At 52.1% G+C, this 26,769-nt stretch overlaps 2 protein-coding genes and 1 long non-coding RNA gene across 7 annotated transcripts; 2 read left to right on the forward strand and 1 right to left on the reverse strand.

The window, feature by feature from the left end:
• The first annotated feature begins 862 nt into the window (after nucleotides 1-862).
• On the forward strand, nucleotides 863-14,668 carry LMBR1L (limb development membrane protein 1 like). Of its 5 annotated transcripts, none has more exons than XM_019037940.3 (17): nucleotides 863-1,303; nucleotides 4,757-4,841; nucleotides 5,842-5,875; nucleotides 6,912-7,051; nucleotides 7,246-7,349; nucleotides 7,984-8,110; nucleotides 8,638-8,706; nucleotides 8,846-8,910; nucleotides 9,257-9,329; nucleotides 9,421-9,504; nucleotides 9,601-9,677; nucleotides 10,252-10,329; nucleotides 10,478-10,551; nucleotides 11,165-11,255; nucleotides 11,357-11,423; nucleotides 13,702-13,863; nucleotides 14,068-14,668. In XM_019037940.3, exons 1-17 carry the CDS (start codon nucleotides 1,232-1,234, stop codon nucleotides 14,133-14,135), a joined length of 1,470 nt encoding a protein of 489 aa, XP_018893485.1. In that variant the 5' UTR covers nucleotides 863-1,231; the 3' UTR covers nucleotides 14,136-14,668. The 5 variants fall into 5 exon arrangements, with proteins under 5 accessions (XP_018893485.1, XP_018893486.1, XP_063550085.1 ...); XM_019037941.2 differs by having other exon boundaries at nucleotides 888-1,303; nucleotides 10,538-10,551; XM_063694015.1 differs by lacking the exon at nucleotides 6,912-7,051 and having other exon boundaries at nucleotides 1,246-1,303.
• A 2,307-nt stretch (nucleotides 14,669-16,975) lies between these two features.
• Nucleotides 16,976-22,377, forward strand: DHH (desert hedgehog signaling molecule). Its single transcript, XM_004053074.5, has 3 exons — nucleotides 16,976-17,593; nucleotides 20,417-20,678; nucleotides 21,326-22,377. Exons 1-3 carry the CDS (start codon nucleotides 17,291-17,293, stop codon nucleotides 21,949-21,951), a joined length of 1,191 nt encoding a protein of 396 aa, XP_004053122.1. The 5' UTR covers nucleotides 16,976-17,290; the 3' UTR covers nucleotides 21,952-22,377.
• LOC129525719 (uncharacterized) lies at nucleotides 18,385-19,780 on the reverse strand. The gene is made up of 3 exons (XR_008670156.2): nucleotides 19,463-19,780; nucleotides 18,897-18,972; nucleotides 18,385-18,554 (listed from the first exon to the last, which is right to left on the reverse strand). It is a non-coding gene; the product is annotated as an uncharacterized lncRNA (long non-coding RNA).
• Nucleotides 22,378-26,769: the final 4,392 nt, after the last annotated feature.

The following is a 26,769-nucleotide window of genomic DNA, read 5'->3' on the forward strand; positions in this document are numbered from 1 at the left end:
GGGCGCAGTGGCGCATGCCTGTAATCCCAGTTACTCGGGAGGCTGAGGAAGGAGAATCGCTTGAACCCGGGAGGTGGAGGTTGCAGTGAGCCGAAATCACACCATTGCACTGCAGCCTGGGCAATAAGAGCGAAACTCCGTCTCAAAAATAAATAAAGAAATAAAAGCTGAATCACAACATCTTCCTCTGAAGTGTTGTTGTGATGTTAAAAATGAGATAATAGGCTGGGTGGGTCACGCCTTGTAATCCCAGTACTTTGGGAGGCCCATCACTTTGAGACTAGGAGTTCGAGATCAGCCTGGGTAACATGGCTGAGATAACGACTATAAAGTGAATGGCACATAGTAAGTGGTTAGCCAATGTTTGACTCAGCCCCACTCTTCAATGATCCTTGTGGGCATTTCTTCACAAAGTTGCAAGGTATTTCTGTAGTCCTCTCTCCAGTATTTTTCAGTATTTGTTCTAGCACACACTAGGTCTTCCACAAAAATGATTGAATGAAAACTCCTGGCAGCGGGAAAGCGGAGTGGGGGTGTGGGGAGGGGCACCCCAACACAAACACATAGAAAATGCTACTACAGAACATCGGTTACTGGGCAGCAGTACATTTCAGAACCCCTAGGGTGCCCTCACATCCTGCCTGGCTGGCCTGCTTCAAACGGTTCATTTAACCAAGGTCATACTAAAATCTTGGCTGCTACTAAAATCCAGGAACCGTCACTTTTCCCAGATAAGAGAGACAGTTGCTCTACTAGCATGGGCAGCGGTAGGCCCAAAAGATCCCGCCTTCCTCCACAGGGCGAGCCTATCAGCGCTCCTCCAGCGATGAACGGCAGCTCTCCAGGAGCCAATGAGTTCCTCCCCCTGGAAGGAACCCGCCCATCCCTTGTGTCGTCACTAGATCTCTTAAAAAGATGGCCCCTCAGCGGCGCTTCCTTGTAGCGAGCCTAGTGGCGGGTGTTTGCATTGAAACGTGAGCGCGACCCGACCTTAAAGAGTGGGGAGCAAAGGGAGGACAGAGCCCTTTAAAACGAGGCGGGTGGTGCCTGCCCCTTTAAGGGCGGGGCGTCCGGACGACTGTATCTGAGCCCCAGACTGTCCCGAGTTTCTGTCTCAGGCTGCGAGGAAAGGCTCCTAGGCTGGGTCCGGGTGCTTGGCGGCGGCGGCTTCCTCCCCGCTCGTCCTCCCCGGGCCCAGAGGCACCGCGGCTCCAGTCATGCTGAGCAGAGTATGGAAGCACCTGACTACGAAGTGCTATCCGTGCGAGAACAGCTATTCCACGAGAGGATCCGCGAGTGTATTGTGAGTGCGGGGCCCCGGCGAGGAGAAGCAGGGGTTGCGGGAGACGGGGAGGTTGGGGTCCGAGCCCACCTGGTCTCAGAGTGCCGTCAAACCATGCCTGGGCCAGCGGCGGGCGACGGAGGCCTCCGTCCGGGCAGAAGGGCGGGTGCCCGGCTAGCGATCCCCTAGATGGGATCAGCTGGGTCCCTGAGCGATAAACAAAGGCCGTCGTTTCCGTTCCTCCCCCACACGCCCCTCCCCTGCCCCTCCCTCCCACCCCTCACCCAGCGCGTCTTCCTGTTGGGGGTCTCCGGGGTCTGAGAGCCTGCGGAGTCTGCCTTAGTCTGATAATCGGGGAAGGATGGGTTTGCTTCTCAAACTGGGTTGAGGGCAAACTCAGCTGACGTTGGATGAAGGGGAGACGTCGTCACACTGAGCTTGATTCCAGAAAAGAGGGGAAGTGTAGGGATGGCAGACGGGAGGAACCTGGGGACTTGGTGGGTCATCTCCTGCTTTGGAAGAAAGGAGTCTTGCTGGGGTGGATCCTAATATGTAGAGATGAGAAACAACCAAGTATTCCCCCGTCTTTTTTCTTTCTCATTGGTGTTTGTTTGAAACCCTGCAAGGCTGGGTTCCCAGCCTCTCAGCCATTCCGGGGTTTCCCCAGTGAGTGGTCCTCCCAGGGCTTCAGAGGGTACCTGGCTGCTGTTCCTTACGCCCTCCCTGCCACTTAGAGCGACAACTGAACCTTGCGCACAGAAGTGGACTACTCAATTCTGGGGTAGGGGTACCCAGTGGAGCTTAGGGTGTCATATCTTTCTCAGCCTTGCTTTGAATTTTCACCTCTCTCCTTTCTCCTGTGTCCTTCCCCAGAGCTCCCCAGGGCAACCCTCATCTCCAGATAGTAAATGGAAAGGGAATGGTTTGGAAAAACAGAAAGAAATGTTAGTAAGTGTGGGAATCCATTGTTGGGGTCATTCCCTTCATTTTTCTCAGGCTGGGCTCTAGCCAGCCCTGGGCAGCCTGATTGGAGGAGGGGTAAATTGAGCCAGGACATAATTAGGTCTGCTCTTATCTGTGAGGACAGGAAAGTATATTAGTCTGTGTGTGCAACTCCAGTAGAAGTGTGCTTTCGGCAAGCCTTCCTTGTGTGTTTCTTGGTGGACAGTCCACATGGTGGGTTGGGCATATTGCAGAGGCACACCCAGGCCTTGAGACAGTGTCGGGCTGGAGGCTCACATTCCTAGAGAACAGGGAGGGATGAGACCTTGGACAGAAGCAGCCTCCTGGATGTCTCCCTAATCCTTTAGTCCCATGAGCTGAGAACATCAGTGCTGGCTAAGGGTAGCCTGAAGACTTATGGTACCTCCCCCACCTGGCTCTCATCTAGAGGCTAGAGAGCAACCTAGCTTCTTGGAACTGCGTGGAACTCCAGCCTGACCTTTTGAGCCCTCCCACCTTCCTGGCTATTACGCAAGCCCAGAGCAGAACACAGGCTATAAAAATCTTGCAGCTACAATCTGAGTGGCTCCTTCTATTCTGCTTCCCTAATATCAAAAGCTATGACTTTGTTCTAGATCGATGGCTCTCCTGCGTCTCTGGATTCTTCCCTCCTTGTATAGATAGCTGTATGTGTATTCCTTGTGGGGTCAGCCCTTTCTGGAGACTGGAAGACCCATGAGACTGATCTTGTCTTCTTGGCCTATCTCAAACACAATAACTTCTCTTCTTGAGACTCTCTGGTGTTTTTTTTGTTTTGTTTTGTTTTGTTTAGTTTTGTTTTTGACCTAGTCTCACTCTGTCGCCCAGGCTGGAGTGCAGTGGCGTTATCTCTGCTCACTGCAACCTCCGCCTCCCAGGTTCTAGTGATTCTTGTACCTCAGCCTCCCGAGTAGCTGGGATTACAGGCACCTGCCACCACACACGGCTTTTTTTTTTTTTTTTTTTTTTTTTTTTTTGAGACTCAGTCTTGCTCTGTTGCCAGAGCTGGAGTGCAGTGGCACAATCTCGGCTCACTACAACCTCCGCCTCCCGGGTTCAAGCAATTCTCCTGCCTCAGCCTCTCAAGTAGCTGAGACTACAGGTGCATGCCACCAAGCCTGGCTAATTTTTGTATTTTTAGTAGAGACAGGGTTTCGCCATGTTGGCCAGGATGGTCTCGATCTCTTGACCTCGTGATCCTCCCGCCTTGGCCTGCCAAAATGCTGGGATTATAGGCGTGAGCCACTGCGCCCAGCCAATTTTTGTAATTTTTTTTGAGATGGAGTCTTGCTCTGTCACCCAGGCTAGAGTGCAGTGGCACCATCACAGCTCACTGCAACCTCCACCTCCTGAATTCAAGTGATTCTCCTGCCTCAGCCTCTTGAGTAGCTGGGATTACAGGTATGCACCACCACACCCAGCTAATTTTTGTTTTTTTAGTAGAGACGGGGTTCCACTGTGTTGGTCAGGCTGGTCTTGAACTCCTGACCTCATGATCCTCCCACCGTGGCCTCCCAAAGTGCTGAGATTACAGGCGTGAGCCTCAACGCCCAGCCCAATTTTTGTATTTTTAGTAGAGACGGGGTTTCACCATGTTGGCCAGGCTAGTCTTGAACTCCTGACCTCAAGTGATTCATCTGCCTCGGCCTCCCAAAGTGCTGGGATTACAGGTATGAGCCACAGTGCCTGGCGGAGACTCTCTGTTCTTGATTATAGAGCCAAGCTGGCCAATGGCTCCTCCTCTGGGTAGCAGCAGCTTACTTGGAGTAGAGTAGGAATGAATATGCAGATTAACCTGGCTGAGTTCCGCCATCACTGTCACTTGGCAGTCCAGCCAGCTCTAGAAACACTATAGATATTGGCCCCCAGCTAAAGCCCACTGTTAGGGGTAGAGGATTAAATGAGACTCTGGTTTGGCCCAGGGCAGACCTGATCTTTCAGGCCCCTGAATAAGCATGGAATAGAAGTTGTGACTTGGTCTAGAAACATGACACCTTCTTTGGGTCAAGGCAGCAGTGTGCGTGGAGGTAGGAGGGTGGGGTAGCAATGGGGTGCCAGGACAATGCAGACGTCTTCCTCCCCTCAAACCTGCTTTCATTCCCAATAATGTGCTCGGAGTAAATTCCCTCTGGTTCTGTAGCTGGTTTGAAATGCGTGTGCATGTGCATTTCTAGGAGTTTTCTTTGCCCATTTACCAACCAGAGTTGGGCTGAAGCTATTTTCTCCCAATGAAGTCCTTGTAGGGCTGGGCATGTTGCTGTTTCCCCAGGTGCATGGGGCAGCCCCTGTCTGGCCCTTCTTTGAGGCCCCTGGGGCCCTGACTAGAAGGAAGTACCTGGGGGATCAGAACAGAACATACTTCCAGATGGAACCCTTGGAAGTATGGAGCCTTATCTTGAGGAAGTGATGGCCTGGAATTAACAGAGAGGCCCTTGGGGCTGTGGAGTGTGCTGAAGGTTAGAGCTTCTCATCCCAGCTCATATTCTGCTACAGATATCAACACTTCTGTTTGCAACACTGTACATCCTCTGCCACATCTTCCTGACCCGCTTCAAGAAGCCTGCTGAGTTCACCACAGGTACTTTGATTTCCCTCCCTCCTGCCAGAGTCCCTGTTGCCATGGACCAGCCTCAGGGGAATGGGCCTATGGTACCCACTGGGAAAGGAGCAGTGGCTGTGTGGGGCTGTTCTGGAGCCTTTGCCTCTTCAGCCTCCCTTTCTGCAAGATAGGGGCAAGGGCGGCTAGATGGACGTGTCTGCTGGGCAAGTCATATAACATTTCTGATCCTCAGTTTCATCCTACAAAATGGGCATAACAATGTCTACCTACTCCATTGTGTGGACCAAAAGAGATGGTTAATGTGAAAGCCCTTTGTGAACCTGAAGTGGGCAACTGCTGGATGAATGTCATTACGGGCACAGGCTCTGTGTCATCTCCTCTCCTAGTGCTTCCACAGCCAGGACCAGAGACCTCCCTGATGACTGGGGAACCTGGTGATGGTGGCCTTTCTCTTTATGGGGAGCCTGAGTATGCTCAGATCGCAGCTTTCCTTCCCTAGACATTGTGTAATTGGGGGTGGGGGCACACTTGCCCCAGTTCCTAGCTCCAGCCTTTCCTCCTCTCAGGATGGCTCAGGATGAGTCCCCCCTCAACAAGGCAGCTACCCTAGAGTAATTCCCCTGGGGACTTTCTGTGTGAATCTCCCCTTCCCCCTCCTCTCTTTTCCCTTTCCTGGACCCAGCCACTGATGTAACCAACCTCACAGACTAGTTGTTTATTATATTAATAGTTTGAGCATATAAAGAGGAACTTGTGATGGGAGAGATCTAGGGAGGAGGAAAGAAGTATAGGAATGTCTGGCCTGTATTCTCTTCACCTGGGACCACTGATTTTTAAGCTGCCACCGCTGGAGAACAGGCTATGGAGTTCATAATGTGTGGTCTCCTGGAGCCTCCTGTTCAGCTCTGCCTTCTTTGAGGGGGCAGGGATGGGGCAGGGAGCACATTGTAATACTAACGGCCTCAGAGCTGCCCCCTGATGTCCTCCTGCCTCTTCCCCGTGCCTCTGTCTCTTACAGTGGATGATGAAGATGCCACCGTCAACAAGATTGCGTAAGTGTCCCTGCCTCAGCACCTAACATCAGTGGTCTTTAGGAACTGGGATCTAGGGAGGCCTGGAGCTGGAGGGAGAAGGGGGAAGTCTCACACAGTGAAGAGAGAGTTTCTGTTTCCACCCCATTTCTGGCTTCCGGCTTTACCTCACCCTGGGGATGCTCAGAAAAGCTGCTGTTCCTGTCTTCCTGGTTAGGCCAGGAGCTTGTGGGAGCCTCATGGCCAGGAACGTCCGCTGGGGCCTGAGTCACCGGAAATGGCTCCGGCTTGGCTTCACCTCCCAGCGACCAATAGGGAGGGAGTGGAGTGGGGATGCACATTGATGGAAAAAGAGCAGGGTGTGGGGAAGGTGGGAACCCCTGAGGGAGGGGCATGCTTGGTTCTGGGAGAAAGGCCCATATTCCAGGCTGCCAGTGTTCACTGGTACATACAGAGAAAGATAGAGATATGACTCCTTTGAGTCAATAGATCAGAAGGCAGCCCTCCACCCTTGATGGACCAACGAGCTAGACGTGCCCATCTTCAGTATATGCAGCCCGGGGCATAGACCTTGGCTATGAAGCTAGGTTTCAGTTCTCTCTTGTCCTCCTTTGCCCTCATGCCTTTGTGCAGGGCATAGCCATATGGGATGACCCTGTGCTTATCTGGGCTAAAAGAGGTAAGCTCAGAAATCCATATCCCTGAGCAAAGAAGAGAAGCCAGGTCCCCTAGTTTTGGCATCATACCTGGCATAACTGATAGGCATGTATGGGAGGACCACATTCCTGGGGACAGCCTGGGTATGTGACATGGCAGGTGACCAGGTTCCCATGAATGCCCGAGGCTGTGCCCATCCCATGAGCTGGGGCTTCCCGGGAGGTAAAGAGCTAGGGTGGGGTGGCAGTGGGTAGAACCCCAGCTGGACAGCTCCTTCGTTAGCTGTGATTGCTACAGCTGGTTCTGGAAGCCACAGGTGCCCTGAGGACAAATGGGGCTTCTTCAGCACAGGGTAGTGAGTGCTGAGCTAAGCAAGGACACCGTCCCCTTCTCTGCCCAGGCTCGAGCTGTGCACCTTTACCCTGGCAATTGCCCTGGGTGCTGTCCTGCTCCTGCCCTTCTCCATCATCAGCAATGAGGTGCTGCTCTCCCTGCCTCGGAACTACTACATCCAGTGGCTCAACGGCTCCCTCATCCATGGTGTGTGGCTCCTGGAAGCTGCTTGGGGTGGGGATAGGGAGCAGAGAGCAGACAGAGTCGGGTGGACTCAGGCAGCCGTGCGCCAATCAGTCATATGTCGCACCTTCCCACTCTGCTTCTCCTGCAAATGGTCAGTCTCCTGTGGGTTGCCCCTCCCCTTACTGACCACTTCTGCTTTTCCTTTTTTGCTCTAGGCCTCTGGAACCTTGTTTTTCTCTTCTCCAACCTGTCCCTCATCTTCCTCATGCCCTTTGCATATTTCTTCACTGAGTCTGAGGGCTTTGCTGGCTCCAGAAAGGTAAGTAGGGGATATGTATCCAGGCAGGAAATGGAATTCCACACACATGGTTCAACTGAAGAGATTTTAATAAAGAGGCTATTTGCAGAGGTTTAGTTAAAGGAAGTTTGAGGCTCTAGTGACAGTAGGAAGTCATTACCACCCTTAGGCCTGTAGGGACAAAGGGAGGAAATGGTTTCTAGAACCCACTAATAGCTGAAGCCAGGGATGTGAAGCTGCCCAGAGAGGACCTGTTGTCTTAGTGTCATAATCACTGCCAAAACCATGGTGGCAGACGTGGGAGGACTCACAGGAAACATACCCTCACCTTTTTTCTACCTTCCATTCTCCTGTTGGATGCGAAACCAGAGGGCAAAGAGCTTGTGGGATGCAGACCTCGGAGGTCAGCCTCCCAGAGCACACAATGACAAGGAATAGGTCTGGGGAAAGGAGATGCAAATGAAGAACACCTGGTATGTGGGGTGACCTTAGGCTGGGGAGTGGGAAGACAGAGCAACTTAGCAGAATAAGAGGAAAACCCTCTCTCTTACCTCCTGAATCCAAACCTTTCTGGTTCCCGCAGGCTGCCTGCCATCTCCGATGTTCCCACACTGCCCTGATGTTAACCTTCTTCACTGGTTGCCTCCTCCTGTAGGGTGTCCTGGGCCGGGTCTATGAGACAGTGGTGATGTTGATGCTCCTCACTCTGCTGGTGCTAGGTATGGTGTGGGTGGCGTCAGCCATTGTGGACAAGAACAAAGCCAACAGAGAGTCACTCTATGGTGAGCGGCCCAGCTTCCTCCAGGCTGCATGGCTTTTCAGTTGGCCCATGTTCCCCTGCCTGGAATGACTGTAACCTTCTAAAGTGGAAAATGTTGGCACCTTCTCCCTTAGACTGAAGTTTCAAACTGATAGACATCTGGCCAAATGCAATCTGCAGAAATGTTTCATTGGGCCCATGCAATGGTTTTAAAAATATATATTATTCAGTTGCTAACATTTTAAATTGGGAGGTTTCACATTAATATCCAGATATCTAACTTTGTTTGACAAGGAGAAGATCTGGCTACATTAGTCCCTGGTGATGGGGGCCAAATAGCAGTTGTACCCTTTAGTTAGGGGTTAGGATCTCCAGTTTACTATAGGCCCTGCCACTCCCTATTCTGCTAATGCTGGCCAGCTTTCTTCATTTGTATTAATTGCCTAACCCCTGTGGGGACTGTGCCCTTGTCTAGACTCTGAGGCCTGTCAGCCTGGGGACAGTAAGTAAGGAAAAATGAGCTGACATGCCTCTTTTTTTAATCCTTAGACTTCTGGGAGTACTATCTCCCCTACCTCTACTCATGCATCTCCTTCCTTGGGGTTCTGCTGCTCCTGGGTGAGTGTACAGGGTCTGGGAGGGAATGGGCAGGGTCCTTGGACCAGAGTAACCAGGCTAGAAGGAAAGGGAATGGGGGGCATATTAGGGAAGGGGTGGAGAGCAGGGTCTGGCAAGTGACTGGCTCTTGTCCCTACAGTGTGTACTCCACTGGGTCTCGCCCGCATGTTCTCCGTCACTGGGAAGCTGCTAGTCAAGCCCCGGGTATGTGGTATTCCTTGCTCTTTGATCCTGCAGGGTGAGCTTCCTGCAGAGCTGGAACCAAACAATGAAACAACCCTATGGTTGTGTAGTACACAACTTGCAGAGGGCTACAGCCTTTGTTGGTTCCTGTATTCTGTACCCCTATCATGCAGAGCTGGTCACCAGACATGCAGGGCAGAATACAGGGCAATTGGGAGGGACTGAGCAAAGCTGCGGGCCACAGGGTGGTGAATGAGGGTCTGGGGGAAGCCTGGGACTACGGAGCCCTGGGAAGAACAGGGTTCTCCTGGGGCCTTTGGGTCAGGGAGCCTCTGACAGTTAGTCTCTTCCTTTCCCCTGCCCCTAGCTGCTGGAAGACCTGGAGGAGCAGCTGTACTGCTCAGCCTTTGAGGAGGCAGCCCTGACCCGCAGGATCTGTAGTAAGTTGCAGTTCTTCCCTGCTGGGGTGGTAGGCTTGGCCTGGGCAGAAACTGCAGGACTTGAGAGCAACACCATCTTCTCTGCCCTCAGATCCTACTTCCTGCTGGCTGCCTTTAGACATGGAGCTGCTACACAGACAGGTCCTGGCTCTGCAGACACAGAGGGTCCTGCTGGGTATGTGGCTTCGTAGGGCTTGGGATACCTGGGTTTCCCCAAGGAGAGTAGCCCCTGGTTCCAGGTGCTTGCTGACAGCCTCCCATCCCTGCACAGAGAAGCGGCGGAAGGCTTCAGCCTGGCAACGGAACCTGGGCTACCCCCTGGCTATGCTGTGCTTGCTGGTGCTGACGGTAGGTATACCAGCCCTAGAGGTGAGGAGTGGACCCTCAGTACTTGAGGCCTTCTCAGGGAGAGGGGAGGCAATGCAGGGACCTGGTTATCATCAGTAATAGTGGTTGCTTCTCACTGAGTGCCTACTTTTATGTCCTGCCTGTGGTGAGCACAAATGTTGAGCACATCAATCCCCATTTTGTAGATGAAGAGACAGAGTTGAGTGACTTGCCCAAGGACACACAGGGCCAGTGAGGAGTTGTGCAGGTTTGCCCTGGCATGAGAATAATAAACATTGAAATCCAGTCGATTCCCCTATGGACTCAGGAATAGATCTCATCAGTTGAAGGAAGAGAGATGCCTTTTCCTATTCAGCCTTTTTGCAATCCTTCCATCTAGAGGAGATGTATCTTATAATATCCTCAAAGGCACTCTGTTGCTAATAGCAGCCTTGATGAGGTCCCATATAGCTCATTGGAAGCAGAGCTAGTCTTGGAAACTGAAAATGTTGGACCAGAGTCTCTGCCCATTCCTTTAGCTCTGGGTCCAGCTGTGGTTTGGGGTGGGATGGGAATCTGACCTTGCCTTACACAGGGCCTGTCTGTGCTCATTGTGGCCATCCACATCCTGGAGCTGCTCATCGATGAGGCTGCCATGCCCCGAGGCATGCAGGTACCAGGCTGCCCTCCCACCATATCCTTTGGGGAGGGCCTAAGAACAGCTGGGGAGAGGAGGCAGAAGCTGAGGACAGCGGGAAGGCTGGGTGCCGGGTAGTGCTGATGGTGGGGAATGCTCACAGTGATACTGCCCCACTCCTCAGGGTGCCTCCCTAGGCCAGGTCTCCTTCTCCAAGCTGGGCTCCTTTGGTGCCGTCATTCAGGTTGTACTCATCTTGTATCCTTCTGGAAACCCATCATTGCCTCTGTTCAGCAAACCTGTCTCCTGGGACTCTAGACCGAGCACTTCTTGGACTTTGTCTCCTTTGGGGCTCTGAGCAACGCTGATGGGAAGTGGGGCAAGTTTTCATCAACCTCAGGTTCAGAAAGAAGGAAAAGACTTAATTTTGAAAGGAGGGCTGGTGGTTCAGTAGATCTGATCAGAAGAAAATAAAAAGAGGCCGGGTGCAGTGGCTCACGCCTGTAATCCTAGCACTTTGGGAGGCTGAGGCGGGTGGATTGCTTGAGTTTAGGATTTCAAGACCAGCCTGAGCAACATGGTGAAACCCGGCCTCTACAAAAAGTACAAAAAATTAGCCAGGCGTGGTGGTGCATGCTTGCATTCCCAGCTATGTGGGAGGCTGACGTGGGAAGATCGCTTGAGCCCAGAAGGTCAAGGTTGCAGTGAGTTGAAATCGCACCACTGCACTCCAGCCTGGGTGACAAAGTGAGACCCTGTCTCAAAAAAAAAAAAAAAAAAAAAAGAAGTGGGCTGGGAGAGAGCTCTGTTCCCTTTGAGATGAGTTATTAATTCTTAGGAGCCAGCCAGTTCTTCCTTAATGCAGTGGCAGTTACCTAATGGTGTCCTCAGTTGTGGGTTTCTATAGCTCTCCACTCTTCCGGAGCCTGCGGCCCAGATGGCATGACACCGCCATGACGCAGGTAGCTGGGAGGGAGTAAGGGAAGCTCCGGGGGGGTGTGGATGGGCACTAGGTGCCTGCAGCTCTTCCACCCTCACCTCTCCTTTCCCTGCTTCCACCCAGATAATTGGGAACTGTGTCTGTCTCCTGGTCCTAAGCTCAGCACTTCCTGTCTTCTCTCGAACCCTGGGTAAGTATTGAAAGGAGGAGATAAAGGAATTGGATTTTTTTGAGTACTTACTGATGCAAAGCAGGCACTTTATATACACACTTTCTCTAATTCCCACAACAAACCCATGAGTAGGTATTATCCGCATTATACAGATGAGGAAAGTGAGGCTCTGTAAAGTGCCTACACTGAGCTTCAGGGTCAAAGTACATACTTTTTACATTTGCTACATCCCACTGCCTCTCATTTACTTCTACTTTTTGGTCAGGGAGCACACTTTTCTAAATCTTTCTCCTGGGTGAATAATCTAGTAAATGTTCCTATTTGAAAGACGATAAACAGAGAAGCTACCTGATTAACCCAGATTATACAGCTGGCTTGAGGCAAGGTCAAGTCAGTCTAGGACCCTTGTCTCCTGAACCCCAGGCTAGTGCTTTCTCTATACACTGGTGTGTCAGATAATACACTCACTCCTTCTCCTGCCTTTAGAGCTATATCTAGAATTAACTGGTTAAAAAGTTCAAGAGTGGCTGGGCGCAGTGGCTCATGCCTGTAATCCCAGCACTTTGGGAGGCCAAGGCGGGCAGATCACCTGAGGTCAGGATTTCAAGACCAGCCTGACCAACATGGAGAAACCCCACCTCTACTAAAAATACAAAATTAGCCAGGCGTGGTGGTGCATGCCTGTAGTCCCAGCTACTCGGGAAGCTGAGGCAGGAGAATCACTTGAACCCGGGAGGCAGAGGTTGCGGTGAGCTGAGCTCACGCCATTGCACTCCAGCCTGGGCAACAAGAGCGAATCTTCATCTCAAAAAAAAAAAAAAAAAAAAAGTTCAAGAGTGTAACTAGTTCACCCCAAGGTAGTATGTGAGCTGCAGAGGTAACAGCCGCCCTCCTACCTCCCCCTAAATACCACATCATCCTCTGTATTTTATATGTGATTTCATATTTAAGTCAGTTCTGGGGCCAGGCCTGGTGGCTCACGTCTGTAATCTCACACTTTGGGAGGCCAAGGTGGACAGATCAGCTTGAGGCCAGGAGTTCAAGACCGGCCTAGCCAACATGGTGAAACCCCATCTTTATGAAAAATATAAAAATTAGCCAGGTATGGTGGCACATGCCTGTAATCTCAGCTGAGGCATGAGAATCGCTGAGCTTGGGAGGTGGCTGAGGCATGAGAATTGCTTGAGCTTGGGAGGTGGAGGTTGCAGCCAGCCAAGATGGTACCACTGCACACCAGCCTGGGTGACAGAGCAAGACTCTGTCTCAGAAAAAAAAAAAAAGAAATCAGCTGTGAGCCAGGCCTGGTGGTTCACGCCTGTAATCCTAGCACTTTGGGAGGCCAAGGTGGGAGGATCACTTGAGGCTAGGAGTCCTAGACCAGCTTGAGCAATATAGTGAGACCCCATCTCTACCAAAAAAAAAAAAAAAGTTTTTAATTAGCACACCTATAGTCCTAGCTATGTGTGAGACTGAGGCAGGAGGATTGCTTGGGCCCAGGAGTTTGAGGCTGCAGTGAGCTAAGATTGTGCCACTGCACTCCAACCTGGGCAACAGAGCAAGACCCTGTCTTAAGACAAAACCAAATTAAACAAAACAAAAAACAGCTCTATTTCATTCTTAACGTTATATTATTTCCACTCTACCATTTGTATTTATGCCAGGAGAATTTGTAAGAAAGTAGGTTTGTGGGTCTTCCAGTTAGTTCCTTTAGGGTGGATGCAGGTAAGAATATTTAAAGGTGGAGAGCAGAGTTTTTTGATTTATGATAATATTATGAGGGGACCAGTAAATGTTAGAATAGTGCCTGGCACAGACAGTGCTTTATGTGTGTTGTCTCATTTAATTCTTAGGAAACTGAGGCACAGAAAATTTAAGGAAATTGCCCCAGATCACACAGCTAGTTAGGGGTGGAGTTGGGATATGAACCAAAGCAGCCTGATCAGTATGAGCGCCCAGCAACCACACTGTTCTGTCTACTAAAAAAAACTTGGTGAACTGCTTATTCCAGGCCCAGGAACAAGTAGTAGGCCCTGGGAGTTCCTGGGGACACCAGGAGCCAGAGGAGGCCTCACTGGAGGAGAAGATACCAGACTCTGGAAGCGAAGTTGAAGCAAGCCTAGCTGCTGACACTTTGAACAGTCCCGAACTGCTCTTGAGACAGCTTGGGTGGTAGAATTGGGAGAGGCCAAACTATCAGTTGCAGTGTTGAAATGTGGCCACCAGGAGGCAGCAGAAAGTTGGGCTGGTAGAAAAGGGCCTGGGGAGCCCACCTCTCATCCTGGCCTTTGTACTTCAGGGCTCACTCGCTTTGACCTGCTGGGTGACTTTGGACGCTTCAACTGGCTGGGCAATTTCTACATTGTGTTCCTCTACAACGCAGCCTTTGCAGGCCTCACCACACTCTGTCTGGTGAAGACCTTCACTGCAGCTGTGCGGGCAGAGCTGATCCGGGCCTTTGGTGAGAGGGAGTGAGGGTGCAGGCTAGTGGGGGGTGGTAATCATCTAGGACACTCTGGATCACGGATCACCCCAGCAGGGGAGAGGGTGTGCTTCCTGCTTTGTGCGTAACATACCTCATCCACACATTCTGTGGCTTGGCTGCCTGGTCCCTAACGGACTGGACCTTTGACTTGCTTTTGACTGCCCATCTCCTCTTCTCCAGGGCTGGACAGACTGCCGCTGCCCGTCTCCGGTTTCCCCCAGGCATCTAGGAAGACCCAGCACCAGTGACCTCCAGCTGGGGGTGGGAAGGAAAAAACTGGACACTGCCATCTGCTGCCTAGGCCTGGAGGGAAGCCCAAGGCTACTTGGACCTCAGGACCTGGAATCTGAGAGGGTGGGTGGCAGAGGGGAGCAGAACCATCTGCACTGTTGCATAATCTGAGCCAGAGTTTGGGACTAGGACCCCCTGCTTTTCCATACTTAACTGTGGCCTCAGCATGGGGTAGGGCTGGGTGACTGGGTCTAGCCCCTGGTCCCAAATCTGTTTACACATCAATCTGCCTCACTGCTGTTCTGGGCCATCCCCATAGCCATGTTTACATGATTTGATGTGCAATAGGGTAGGGTAGGGGCAGGGAAAGGACTGGGCCAGGGCAGGCTCGGGACATAGATTGTCTCCCTTGCCTCTGGCCCAGCAGAGCCTAAGCACTGTGCTATCCTGGAGGGGCTTTGGACCACCTGAAAGACCAAGGGGATAGGGAGGAGGAGGCTTCAGCCATCAGCAATAAAGTTGATCCCAGGGTTTGCTTTGTTTTTTTAAAGCACCTGTCTCTGTGTATATTTGAACAGCCTTGCTCCCACCAGCCCGGCGTCTGCCCAGTAAGAGAAGCAGAGGGGTCCTGCCCACCATCCTTTTCCTTCCCCTTCATCTATATTATTACCATCCTTTGGGGACTTGGATCTGGTGTTAGGCCATGCAGTTGGGCAGTGGGAAACTCCTCCATCCTCAGTCTTGCTTAAAGCTGGCTTGTCCCCTGACTCCTCCTTATATTCATGGCCTTGTTTCTGTACCTTGAGTATTGGGGGTAGGACATGGGCATAGGAGTAGGATAACCTCCTCCGATACGCTCACACCTTCAGCCCTATCCTCCCTGGCTTAACTGTTGGATATAGAGTAAAATAAGTGGCTGGCTGACAAGGATTTTCATTTCCTACCTGAGAGAAGAATCTAGCTTTTTACTAGAGGCCATCAGTTTCTTGAAAAGCCCATGTGCTATGTTGGGAGTAAGAGCGCAAAACTTAAGCTTATACAGATTGTGTATTGCACAGCTTCCAGGGACACCATTCACCTCATAGTCATTGTGTGGATAGTTACTATGATAGTTTTCTAATAAATGTCAGTCATCTTGAGGAAGGGGTGCTTTTTTTTTCTTTTTTCTTCTTTTTTTTTTTTTTGTGAGACAAGGTCTGGCTCTATCACCCTGGCTGGAGTGCAGTGGTGCAATCTCAGCTCACTGCAACCTCCGCATTCCGGGCTCAAGCCATTCTTCCAGCTCAGGCTCCAGAATAGCTAGGACAACAGACACATGCTACCATGCCTGGCTAATTTTTGTATTTTTAGTACAGATGGGGTTTTGCCATGTTGCCTAGGCTGATCTTGAACTCCTGAGCTCAAGTGGTCCACCTACCTTGGACTCCCAAAATGATGGAATTACAGGGGTGAGCCACGACACCCAGCCATCTTTTTTTTTGGGTGGGGGGGGTCTCACTCTGTCACCCAGGTTAGAGTGCAGTGGCATGATCTTAGCTCACTCTACAGCCTTGAACTCTTGCACCCAAGTGATCCTCCTTCCTCAGCCTCCTGAGTACCTAAGACTACAGGCATGTACCACTACCTCCCACTAATTAATTTTTTTTTTTTTTGAAACGGGGTGTCACTATGTTGACCAGGTTGGTCTTCAACTCATGGCCTCAAGCTGTCCTTGCCTCAGCCCCCAAAGTGTTGGGATTATAGGAGTGAGCCACTGTGCCTGGCGTGGTTTTTTCTAATGTACACAAAGTTGCTACGAGTACTAGCCATAGAGTGTGGTGAGGGGAGGGTGAATATGAAACACAAAGTGTAGATTCCACAAATACTTGCAAAGCACCCTTCTGTAGAGTAGGCACTTAACCTTGGAGATACATGATAAATATGTGTGTGCTTAAGATTGCTTTGTCTAGTAAGGTGCCAGATAATTCTAATACTGTTCTAACACTGCAGTTAAGTAATGGTTCTCGAGGGAACACAGGTGGGCAGTGTTGGGACATCAAGGAAGGCTTCTTAGAAGAAATGACTTCTAAACAAAAGAAATTGGATGTGGTGCCTCTGAGATGAGATCTGAGTGGCTGAAAATGGAGCCCTGGGAGTCCAGAGAGGGAGAAAGCTGGAGAGGTGCCTAGATGGACGGTTAAGGGAAGTGATCCTCACCTCTTACAAAGACTTTTGAGTGTCCACTGCCCTTCAGCAGCTTCCAACTGACAAGTCATTCATTTGAAAAACAGCAGCTATTAGATGCCTGGCAAAGAAGAGAAGGGAAAAAAAGTTGGAAGTCCTAAACGAGACAATAAGTACCAAGCTCTGTTCCTGGTTCTGGGGAAGTTCCAAAGGAGACTGCAAAGTTAGTAGAGAAGTGGGCCCCTGGTATCCTCACCTCCCAGTCCTGCTTAATGCTGAGTGTGAGGAGAGATGGAAGTCGGGGAGATCTGGGGAGGACCACAGAGAAGGGAGGCTCTGGTTGTATGCCCAAAGGGCTTGGCTGGTCTTGGGCAGAAATTGGAACCCATACTTCCTGGATGACAGCGGAGGGCATGGCCTGCCAGGGTAGGCTTTGAGAGAGTAAAAATTCCAATTCAAGTATCAGAGGAGGGTGGTTTGGTTCCAAGTTTAGGCTTGGAGGTAGAAGGATGTTTAGGCAGCCAAGGACTGTAAAGCTACAAGGATTTCCTAGGCAGGTGTCTGCCTGGTTTCCAGGATGGGACACACTTCAGTCGCAAAATGGACCAGCAGTGACCGGCTAGATCCCCCGCCCGGGTGGGAGGGGGTGGGACGGTCTTGGGAGAAGGGCGGAGGGCGGGGCCAGGGGCCACTTAAGGCGGAGTCCGGAGTCCGGGCGTTCTGGCAGCACCAGAGTCCTGCAGCAGAGACGGGCTGGGCTGGCACTCACCCACGACCCCCCTTCCCTGCTATGATGGTTTGTCAGTAGCAGGTCCTAGGCACCCCCCGCCCGCTCCCGGGGCACGTGGGCAGAGCTAGCAGCAGCCAGGTGCACGGAGCCACAAGCGCTCTAGGGCACTCTGGGGGCAGCTCTGCCTGCTGCCCTCTCTGGTGCCTGTGGAGATGCCTAACTGACAGGAGAGTTAGTGAGGACAAGAACGCTCCCTTTTGGCCGAGGTCCGCTGTATCCATGGCTCTCCTGACCAATCTACTGCCCCTGTGCTGCTTGGCACTTCTGGCGCTGCCAGCCCAGAGCTGCGGGCCGGGCCGGGGGCCGGTTGGCCGGCGCCGCTATGCGCGCAAGCAGCTCGTGCCGCTACTCTACAAGCAATTTGTGCCCGGCGTGCCAGAGCGGACCCTGGGCGCCAGTGGGCCAGCGGAGGGGAGGGTGGCAAGGGGCTCCGAGCGCTTCCGGGACCTCGTGCCCAACTACAACCCCGACATCATCTTCAAGGATGAGGAGAACAGTGGAGCCGACCGCCTGATGACCGAGGTAAGGAGGGCCTCTCCCTACCTGCGCCAGGGCACTGCCAGCTCCTCCGTTTTCCTATGGCAGCCCAGGTGGGTGAGTCTAGCTTCACCTACAGAGAGTTTAGCCTTAGAGATTTCCCTTGTCACCAGCCCCAGGGGGAAAAAAAATCCTTGCTGGCTGGACAGAGTAATTAGGAGGGATCCCGACTAGAATAGTCTGGGATGGGGAGGGGAGGAGGGACTGACTAGTGAGAGTGAAGCTGGGAGAGGCAGCGAGGGCGGGGAAAGGAGGATGGCGGCAGGCGAGACGGGAAATGGCTGAGGCGTGGACCGGGGGTCAGCCACCCAGCCAGGCAGGAAGGGCTGGGGTGAGCTGGGGGCCAGGAGCTGGCTAGGCAGCAGACAGAAGCCTGGCTCCTGACCTGATTGTAGAAAAGCTCTGTGGGCCAAAAAGAAGAGACTGAAAAGGGCTGGGACAGGGGTGGCCAAGGGTCAGGTCACCAGACCATCTACCTGAGGAGGGGCTGGGCAGACATTGCTTTTGGCATGGGAAACGTGTCCTAGAACCAGGACACATCTATTCTAGGGTCTATTCTAGGGCTATCCTAGGGTCTAAACGATAATCTTGGGGTTAAAAAGTAATCCTCAGTGAGAATAACAGAGGGACCCACCTGAGAATCAGAGGGCTCCTAAGTCTTCCAAGCTCTGCCTATCTCAGGGGCTTTCCTTGGAATTACATAATTAGGATAAATTCAACTACCATTTTTGAGCATTGGAACCACCTAGAGTGAGGTGGAAGAGAAGGACCACCTCTGACGAGTGATTTATTTTTTATTTTTTGTAGAGACGGGGTCTTGCCATGTTGCCTAGGCTAGTCTTGAACTCCTGAGCTCAAGGGATCCTCCCACCTCGGCCTCCCAAAGTGCTGGATTACAGGTGTGAGACACTTCATCCAGCCTGGCCAGTGATCTTGAACGTTAGAACTGAAAGAAAACTTGGGAGATCACATTCCTTCAACCCTCGCCACCCCCACTGCCACCCTCATTTTACATCTGAGAGCTGGACTTCCCCCAGGAGGAAAAGCAATTTAAACTCTCACAATTTAAAGTGGCATGGCTGGGACTAGAATTCAGGACTCCTGATTCTAAGCCCTATATACTTTCCATTACACCACCTAATTGTGTATGGAGTGGGGAGGTGGGGGGAGAGGGAGGGGTACGGATTTCCTCTGATTAATTGCCATAGTTTTCCAGGTTACTTTGTTAGGAAAACCTGTCCAGGGAAGAAATAATTCCTTTTGCTTCTGCCCTGAGCCTTCCTCCTACCTAGAGATGGGAAAAGGGGCATTCCTTCTTTCCTCCTTGGCCGTGGAACATTGTGGCCCTTTCCTCTGGTTGCCACCTGCAGCAGAGTGGGCAGAACAAGGGACAGGCTCAGGAGGGGCTCCGGCAGGCCTGGGAGCCCCCTCAGTCTTACTTATCTCCCACACCCTGGCTGCAAAAGGCCTCCATTGAGTTGGCTCTGCACTGGGCTGCTGCCCCCGCAGGTCAGGGCCTCGGGGCCTCCTTAGGGGACGAAACGACAAAGTTGGAAGGAGCTACCACTTTTCCTGTTTTCCCCCCACCCAACCCCAACTCTGCAGGGTGGAGGAGACTAGAGAAGGAGAGGGGAAAAGTGTCTTTCTGTTAGGAGAAAACCAAGTCCGAGGTGAGAGGTCGGAGGGGAAAGAAAAAAAGGAAGCTGTCCCTCTGCGCCTCCTCCCGCGGTGTCCCTGCTATGGTGCGCGCCAAGGTCTCCCGCTCCCAGGCTGGAGCGGCCAAGATAACTGTGGTCTCACTCCCCCAGGTGCAGGCTTCCAGCCGCAGCTTCTTTTCCTCTTCTCCACTCTCACCCTGCAGGGGGCTCCCCAGATCCGCACAAGGAGACCGTTATTCTCAGGTGCTACTCCCACGCCCTTCTGGGCTGCATCTAGAGCAGAGATGGGAGAGATAGGGGCTCTCCGGACTGGCAGAGCCTTAGCTGGAACTGGGAAGACTGGCCGCGCGGGGGGAGGGGACCTAGCCGGACGGAGCAGGGATTGGGGGCGCGGCTTTCTGCCCTTTCCTCTCCCTGAGCCGGGGCGGCTGAAAAGCGCCTTTGTGGCCGGAGCTGCTGAGTCCGCTTCTCCCAGCGCGTTCCCGGCCTGGGCTCAGGATTCTCGCTCGGTTAAGTCATCCCGGATAATGGCCATTGTACTTCGCGCAACCCCCGCCACCCCAATCCTTTTTCCAGCAGCCTTGATCCCGCACAGCTCCTCTTGGGCACCTCTGTGGGGGGGCACCCAGAGCACGAAGAGGTTAATGCTAAGGGCCCAAAGGAGGAGGAGGAAGGAAGGAAGGAAGCGATGCCCGGTGCCAGGGAAGGCAATGAAACAAAAGATGAATCAGGCGGAGGGAGGGGAGCCGGTGCCTGGGGCGGGGGCCAGGCTCAAACAGGGGCTCCCCGGGAGCAACCAGGCCCTCCCTGACCACGCTTCCATTCGCCCTCCTAACTCTGTCCTTCTCCCAGGTTGAGCCGCTGTCCCTGAACCAATAGGGGTGAGGGACGGGCATTAAAAATGGGGAAGGAGCTAGGTATGGGCACCCCCTCTCAACCTCAGAGGTGACCTCACAGTTCTCCAACGACGTCCTGGGTACAGAGTGCAGATTGGTGACTACCATCGACTCAGATTCTCATTTCTCCAGGACACTCAAAAGCTGGGAGGGGGAAGAGTAGGGCCGGAATAACAAAGAATCAACCCTCCTTTCCAGGTCCCTTTTGCCCCCAGGGTGGTGGTGGGGAGACTGACTCCTTTATTCCCCGCCAGCGTTGTAAGGAGCGGGTGAACGCTTTGGCCATTGCCGTGATGAACATGTGGCCCGGAGTGCGCCTACGAGTGACTGAGGGCTGGGACGAGGACGGCCACCACGCTCAGGATTCACTCCACTACGAAGGCCGTGCTTTGGACATCACTACGTCTGACCGCGACCGCAACAAGTATGGGTTGCTGGCGCGCCTCGCAGTGGAAGCCGGCTTCGACTGGGTCTACTACGAGTCCCGCAACCACGTCCACGTGTCGGTCAAAGCTGGTACAGTAGGAGGAGGGTGGTAAAATCCGCCCAAAGGGGGCTCCCTCCGGGAAACTGAGTCTGCAGTAGTCCTGTTGCCACCCTAGGGGAGACCAAGCGGGCTTTAGTGTTGAAAACCACCCGTCCAGGCCGAGGCGGTGCCTCACGCCTCTAATCCCAGCACTTTGGGAGGCCAAGGCGGGCGGATCACTTGAGGTCAGGAGTTCGAGATCAGCCTAGCCAACATGGTGAAATCCCGTCTCTATTATAAATACGAAAATTAGTCGGGCGTGGTGGTGTATGCCTGTAATCCCGGCTACTCGTGAGGCTGAGGCACGAGAATCACTTGAACCCGGGAGGTAGAAGTTGCAGTGAGCTGAGATGGCGCCACTGCACTCCATCTACTGGGCGACAGAGCGAGATCCTATCTCAAAATAAATAAATAAATACATACATACATACATACATACATACATACATACATAGAAAAGAGAAGAAAAAGGAAAAGAAAAGAAAGAAAAACCACCCTTCCTTTTCTGCCCAGGTTGGGGCCAGTCAGATTAACTGAAAATTGTGTTGTCCATGACTGGCGATATCTGCGCTGGCCTTGAGAATCATTCTGGAACCGCTGGTCTTGATTCAATCCTCCCTGTGGTTGTTCCCTGCAGATAACTCACTGGCGGTCCGGGCGGGCGGCTGCTTTCCGGGAAATGCAACTGTGCGCCTGTGGAGCGGCGAGCGGAAGGGGCTGCGGGAACTGCACCGCGGAGACTGGGTTTTGGCGGCCGATGCGTCAGGCCGGGTGGTGCCCACGCCGGTGCTGCTCTTCCTGGACCGGGACTTGCAGCGCCGGGCTTCATTTGTGGCTGTGGAGACCGAGTGGCCTCCACGCAAACTGTTGCTCACGCCCTGGCATCTGGTGTTTGCCGCTCGAGGGCCGGCGCCCGCGCCAGGCGACTTTGCACCGGTGTTCGCGCGCCGGCTACGCGCTGGGGACTCGGTGCTGGCGCCCGGCGGGGATGCGCTTCGGCCAGCGCGCGTGGCCCGTGTGGCGAGGGAGGAAGCCGTGGGCGTGTTCGCGCCTCTCACCGCGCACGGGACGCTGCTGGTGAACGATGTCCTGGCCTCGTGCTACGCGGTTCTGGAGAGTCACCAGTGGGCGCACCGCGCTTTTGCCCCCTTGAGACTGCTGCACGCGCTAGGGGCGCTGCTCCCCGGCGGGGCCGTCCAGCCGACTGGCATGCATTGGTACTCTCGGCTCCTCTACCGCTTAGCGGAGGAGCTACTGGGCTGAGCGTCCCAGGCATAGAAACCTCGAAGCGCCCGAGGAAACGAGGGCCTGCTGGCTGAGATACGGGGCCGTGGGCAGCAGACGATGCCGACTGGAAGGGAGGGAGAGGGAGGGGGAGGGAGAAAATGGGGCTATGCCTGGCTTAGGGGCAACCTCGTACTGAGAGGAGGTGATCCCGGGTCCTAGGCAGGTAGGGCTGATGGTGCGCACTCCTTAAAGAGGACTATTTAGCCTCTCCTCCAGTGCCTCAGCCCCACCCGATAATTTTATTTTATTTCTTATTTATAAATTGTAATATAATGATTCCCTTGCCCAGCTTGCCAAGGTGAGGGGCTGGGGCATGGCATTAACACTGTCTGACACAGCCAGCCAGTCTGACATCTGACGTTTTCCTACAAGGTGGGCTAATAAAGGGAAGGCTTTCAGGAGCTTACTGGAAAACACTTCCATTCAGAGGGTGATTCGCCTCCAGAGAGGGGGAGAAAGGTGGCCAACCTGAGTTAACAGCTTACTTCCGGCTCCTCCTCCTTCCTCAGCAGGGTCTTTGGGACCCTTTTCCTCCCTTCAGAAGGGGCATCCCAACCCATAAGCAACAGAGCCCACAAGAGTCGTACCCTTTTCCAGGCTGCTGTTTCCGTCTCCCACCCAGAGAGGACCAGCATTTCGCTCCTGCGGCTGAAGGGTCCAGGGTTGTCCCAGGTGGGAAAGACTGTGCACACCTCTTCTCTGTTTATAGGGGCTCCAGCAGGGTCTCAGGCCCCTATGAGTACTGATACTCAAAGCATCTAGTCCCCTATTTTTAGCCAGTAGTCCTGGTCCCCATCCTACCCTGGTGGCAGGGCCTGGATGGGGTGGATGTTTTTTCTGATATGCCACTGGGCCAACTGATGATCCATGGGAAACCTGGCTAATAATTTGCAATCGTCACATAGTCATAGCCTGAAAAAGGAAGGGGGGCACGGTAAGAGGCTGGAATATTTCCTTACTGAAGGGCTGCTCAGAGAGAGAGAATGGGTTCAGCCTGGGTGTATGTGGGGGAAGTAGATTCCCTAAACAAGGACATATCAGCATTACAACCCGAGCTCCCCTCCTGATCGCTGGCCCTGATTGTTGTTTCTACTGGCTTGGTCTTCAGCGCCTCCCCCTCCCTCTCCCATTATCACCAGCTCTACTTCCCTAGCCTGGGTGTTTTGGGAACCTTTAGGTTCTAACGCAGTAGACACCTGGAATCCAGGCAGGCAGGTGCCCCTGAGTTAGGAATGGAAGCTCTAGAGGAAGCTGGGCTGCTCCAGAAGGGAAGTGTCTTGGGTGGAGGTGAGGCGGGGAGGAGGAAATAGTCGGGGGTTGTTGGTACCACCAGGAGCTGTCCCTTGCCAGTAGCCGCTGTGCGCTCCCATCGCACAGGGTCCCTGCTATACACCGCCCTCTGGTGGCCTTCAAGAGAATTCTAGGCCTATGCATATGGTTCTCTGAAACGGAAGGCAAGTGGTCTCAGACATGGAAGGGTGTACTGGACCTGCGCAAAGGAGCCCGCTCCCAGGAGGGAGAGATGATGGGTGGGCCTTGTTAAGCTGCCAGCGCTGAGTCACACATATCAGGAGCTGTCAAGGAGTCCACCTGCTTCTCCTTGGGAAAGTCGTTCCAAACCATGGCACTTTTACATCACTCCTGCCTAGTTTAGCTCTGTGGTTCCTGGAAGCTGCAGATGCCCTACTAGTATACCTGTAGTAGCCCAGACTTCCCTATGTATCAAAGTTGCCGCCTCATGTCCCTCACCCTCATGACCCTTGAGTTCAATTGTCAAGGAGGTGAAAGCATAATAGGGTTCCAGGTAGTGCTTGATAAAGGCAATATTTGGAAGCAGGCCAAGTTTACCTTTGGTGTCCTTCCACCCACCGCTGCCCTCAACCCACACTGAGGCTCTGTTGCCACCTTTGTTTTTCCGGGTCTCAGAAACACATCCCAAGCTGTGGACCTTTCCTACTTTCTAAACCTGCCCTTGTCTCTTTTTATCAGATCTGGTGCCTTCCTGTCATGTCACCACAGGTGATGACTAATCCGATAAATGAATTAGTTGTCCTATGTCGATGGGCTCCTTGGTTTTACTGCCCTTCCCAGGTAATCAGGTAATGCATATATATATATATATACATGTATTTTTTAAAGAGACAGGATCTCGCTCTGTTGCCCACGCTGGAGTGCAGTGGTGTGACCTTGGTTCCCTGTAGCTTCAACCTCCTGGGCTCAAGCAATCCTCCCACCTCAGCCTCTCAAGTAGCTGGGACTACAGGTGCATGCTGCTATGCCTGGCTAATGTTTGTATTTTCTGTAGAGACAGAGTCTTGCTACGTTGCCCAGGATGGTCTTGAACTCCTGGGCTCCTGCCTTTGCCCCACAAAGTGCTGGAATTACAGGTGTGAGCCCCTGTGCCCAGCAGTAATACATATATCTTAAAGTTTTAACCTTTAACCATAAAATCATAATGGTGATGATTCCTAGCACTGTAATAAGTTAGCTAGGGAGATATTTCAGGACAAGGAGAACTCATTGGTTTCCCTTAAACTACATCCTGTAAGTAACTTTCTAGGCTTGAGGCTTACCTCTCAACCCTCACTTCCTCCCTTTATTGTCTTTATTCCTTTGAGGCCCCTCCTAACTCTCAAAAAAAAAAAATCCATGACTTGCCTTCAAGCGGCAATGTGCACCATCTCGGTGCAGCAGGTGGGCATATTCACTTGGCCATGCAACACCTCCCAATTGCAGCACCTTTCACCACCAACAAAATAGGCGATGATGATTTGGCTTAGAAGCCAGCTAGATCTGGGGATAATGATACCTCCGTGACAGGATGGTTGACAAGGACTGTGCTGGATGTGGAGTAGGCACTCAGTAAATGTTTTCTATTCTTTGGCCACTTCTGACTGACTTTGCTGCCTTCCAATCACTTCCTTCCTCACCACTCCACTAAAAGCATCAGTCGTGCAAACTTTCTGGGGTTTTGTCACAGCACTTTCAGAAGCTGGAGGTATACTAGCAGCATTTCTGTAGTAGTCCAGACTTCCTTACATATAGAAGTTGACTCTTCATGTCCCTCACCTTTGTGACCCTTGAGCTCAGTAGTCAAGGAGGTGAAAGCATAATGGGGTTCCAGGTAGTGCCTGAAACTACTTTTCTGAAGAAGTATAATTAAAAGTAATCTTGTTTTGAGAGTTTATGAAGCATTTTGTGATCACCCTGGCAATACCTCTCTGCATATTGAGAAATCAGAGTTGAGAACCACTGCCTAAAAGTTTCAAGTGACCTGTTTATCTGCCCAGAATCCAGTCTTTTATTCCTTCTTTCCTTTCTTCAAGCAGGATTTACTGAACATCTGCAGTGTAGCCCCGTATTCCCCACTGAAAAACACAAAAGATTAAGAAACAGCTTCTTCCCTGGAGAAGTATACATAAACACAGAAAATATTTAACATTGTTACTTAATTTGGATGAGCTGAACCGGTGGTAAATGCCATATTAGTACAGAGAAGGCCTTGTGGAGAAAGGAGGGCCTGACTAGGATGTTGAAGCATGTGTAGGCGGAGGAGACTGGAAAGGGCATTCCAGACAGAAGGAACATCATGAGCAAGGACTCGGAATCTGAGATGAAGCTGTGCAACTTATTTAGAGCAGAAGACTGGAAGTATAACAATATGTAGCTAATGGTCACTGAGAATTTAAGATATGCCAGGCCCTGCTCTGATATTTTACCTGCATTTTCTTTTCTTTCTTTCTTTCTTTTTTTCTTTTTTTGAGACGGAGTTTCGTTCTTGTTGCCCAGGCTGGAGTGCAGTGGCATGATCTCGGCTCACTGCAACCTCTGCCTTCCGGGTTCAAGTTATTTTCCTGCCTCAGCCTCCCGAGTAGCTGGGATTACAGGCACCTGCCACCATGTCCGGCTAATTTTTTGTATTTTTAGTAGAGACGGGGTTTCGCTATGTTGGCCAGGCTGGTCTCAAACTTCTGACCTCAGGTGATCCACCCGCCTCGGCCTCCCAAAGTACTGGGATTACAGACGTGAGCCACCACACCCGGCCTTTACCTGCATTTTCATTTAATCCTCACAATCACCATCTGAGATGGTGTTGCAGGAGAGGAAATTGAGACAAAGAGAGGCTTAAATCACGTGGCTAAGTTACCACAGCCAGTAAGTGGCAAAATGAAACAGGAGTAACAAGAAATAAGACTTAGGCCAGGTGCATGCCTGTAATCCCAACACTTTGGGAAGCTGAGGCAGACGTGTCACGGAGGTCGGGAGTTTGAGACCAGCCTGGCCAACATGGTGAAACTCTGTCTCTACTGAAAAAATACAAAAATTAGCTAGGTGTGGTGGCAAGCACCTATAATCCCAGCTATTCGGGGAAACTGGCAATTGGATAAGCCTTATTTATTTATTTATTTATCTACTTATTTATTATTATTTTTCTCGATGGAGTCTTTTTGCCCTTGTTGCCCAGGCTGGAGTGCAATGGCGTGATCTCAGCTCACTGCAACCTCTGCCTCCTGGGTTCAAGCAATTCTCCTGCCTCAGCCTCCCAAGTAGCTGGGATTACAGGCATGTGCCATCACACCCGGCTAATTTTGTATTTTTAGTAGAGATGGAGTTTCACCATGTTGGTCAGGCTGGTCTCAAACTCCTGACCTCAGGTGATCCACCTGCCTCAGCATCCCAAAGTGTTGGGATTACAGGTGTGAGCTACCACACTTGGTCGGATAGGACTTTTTAGATAGCCCTTATCCCTGTGTAGATTGGTCCTCGGTTGAGCATTTGAATGTCCTTGCTCTA

The sequence above is a fragment of the Gorilla gorilla genome, chromosome 10 (genome assembly GCF_029281585.2).
Source record: "Gorilla gorilla gorilla isolate KB3781 chromosome 10, NHGRI_mGorGor1-v2.1_pri, whole genome shotgun sequence".
In the NCBI taxonomy this organism is placed as follows: domain Eukaryota; kingdom Metazoa; phylum Chordata; class Mammalia; order Primates; family Hominidae; genus Gorilla; species Gorilla gorilla.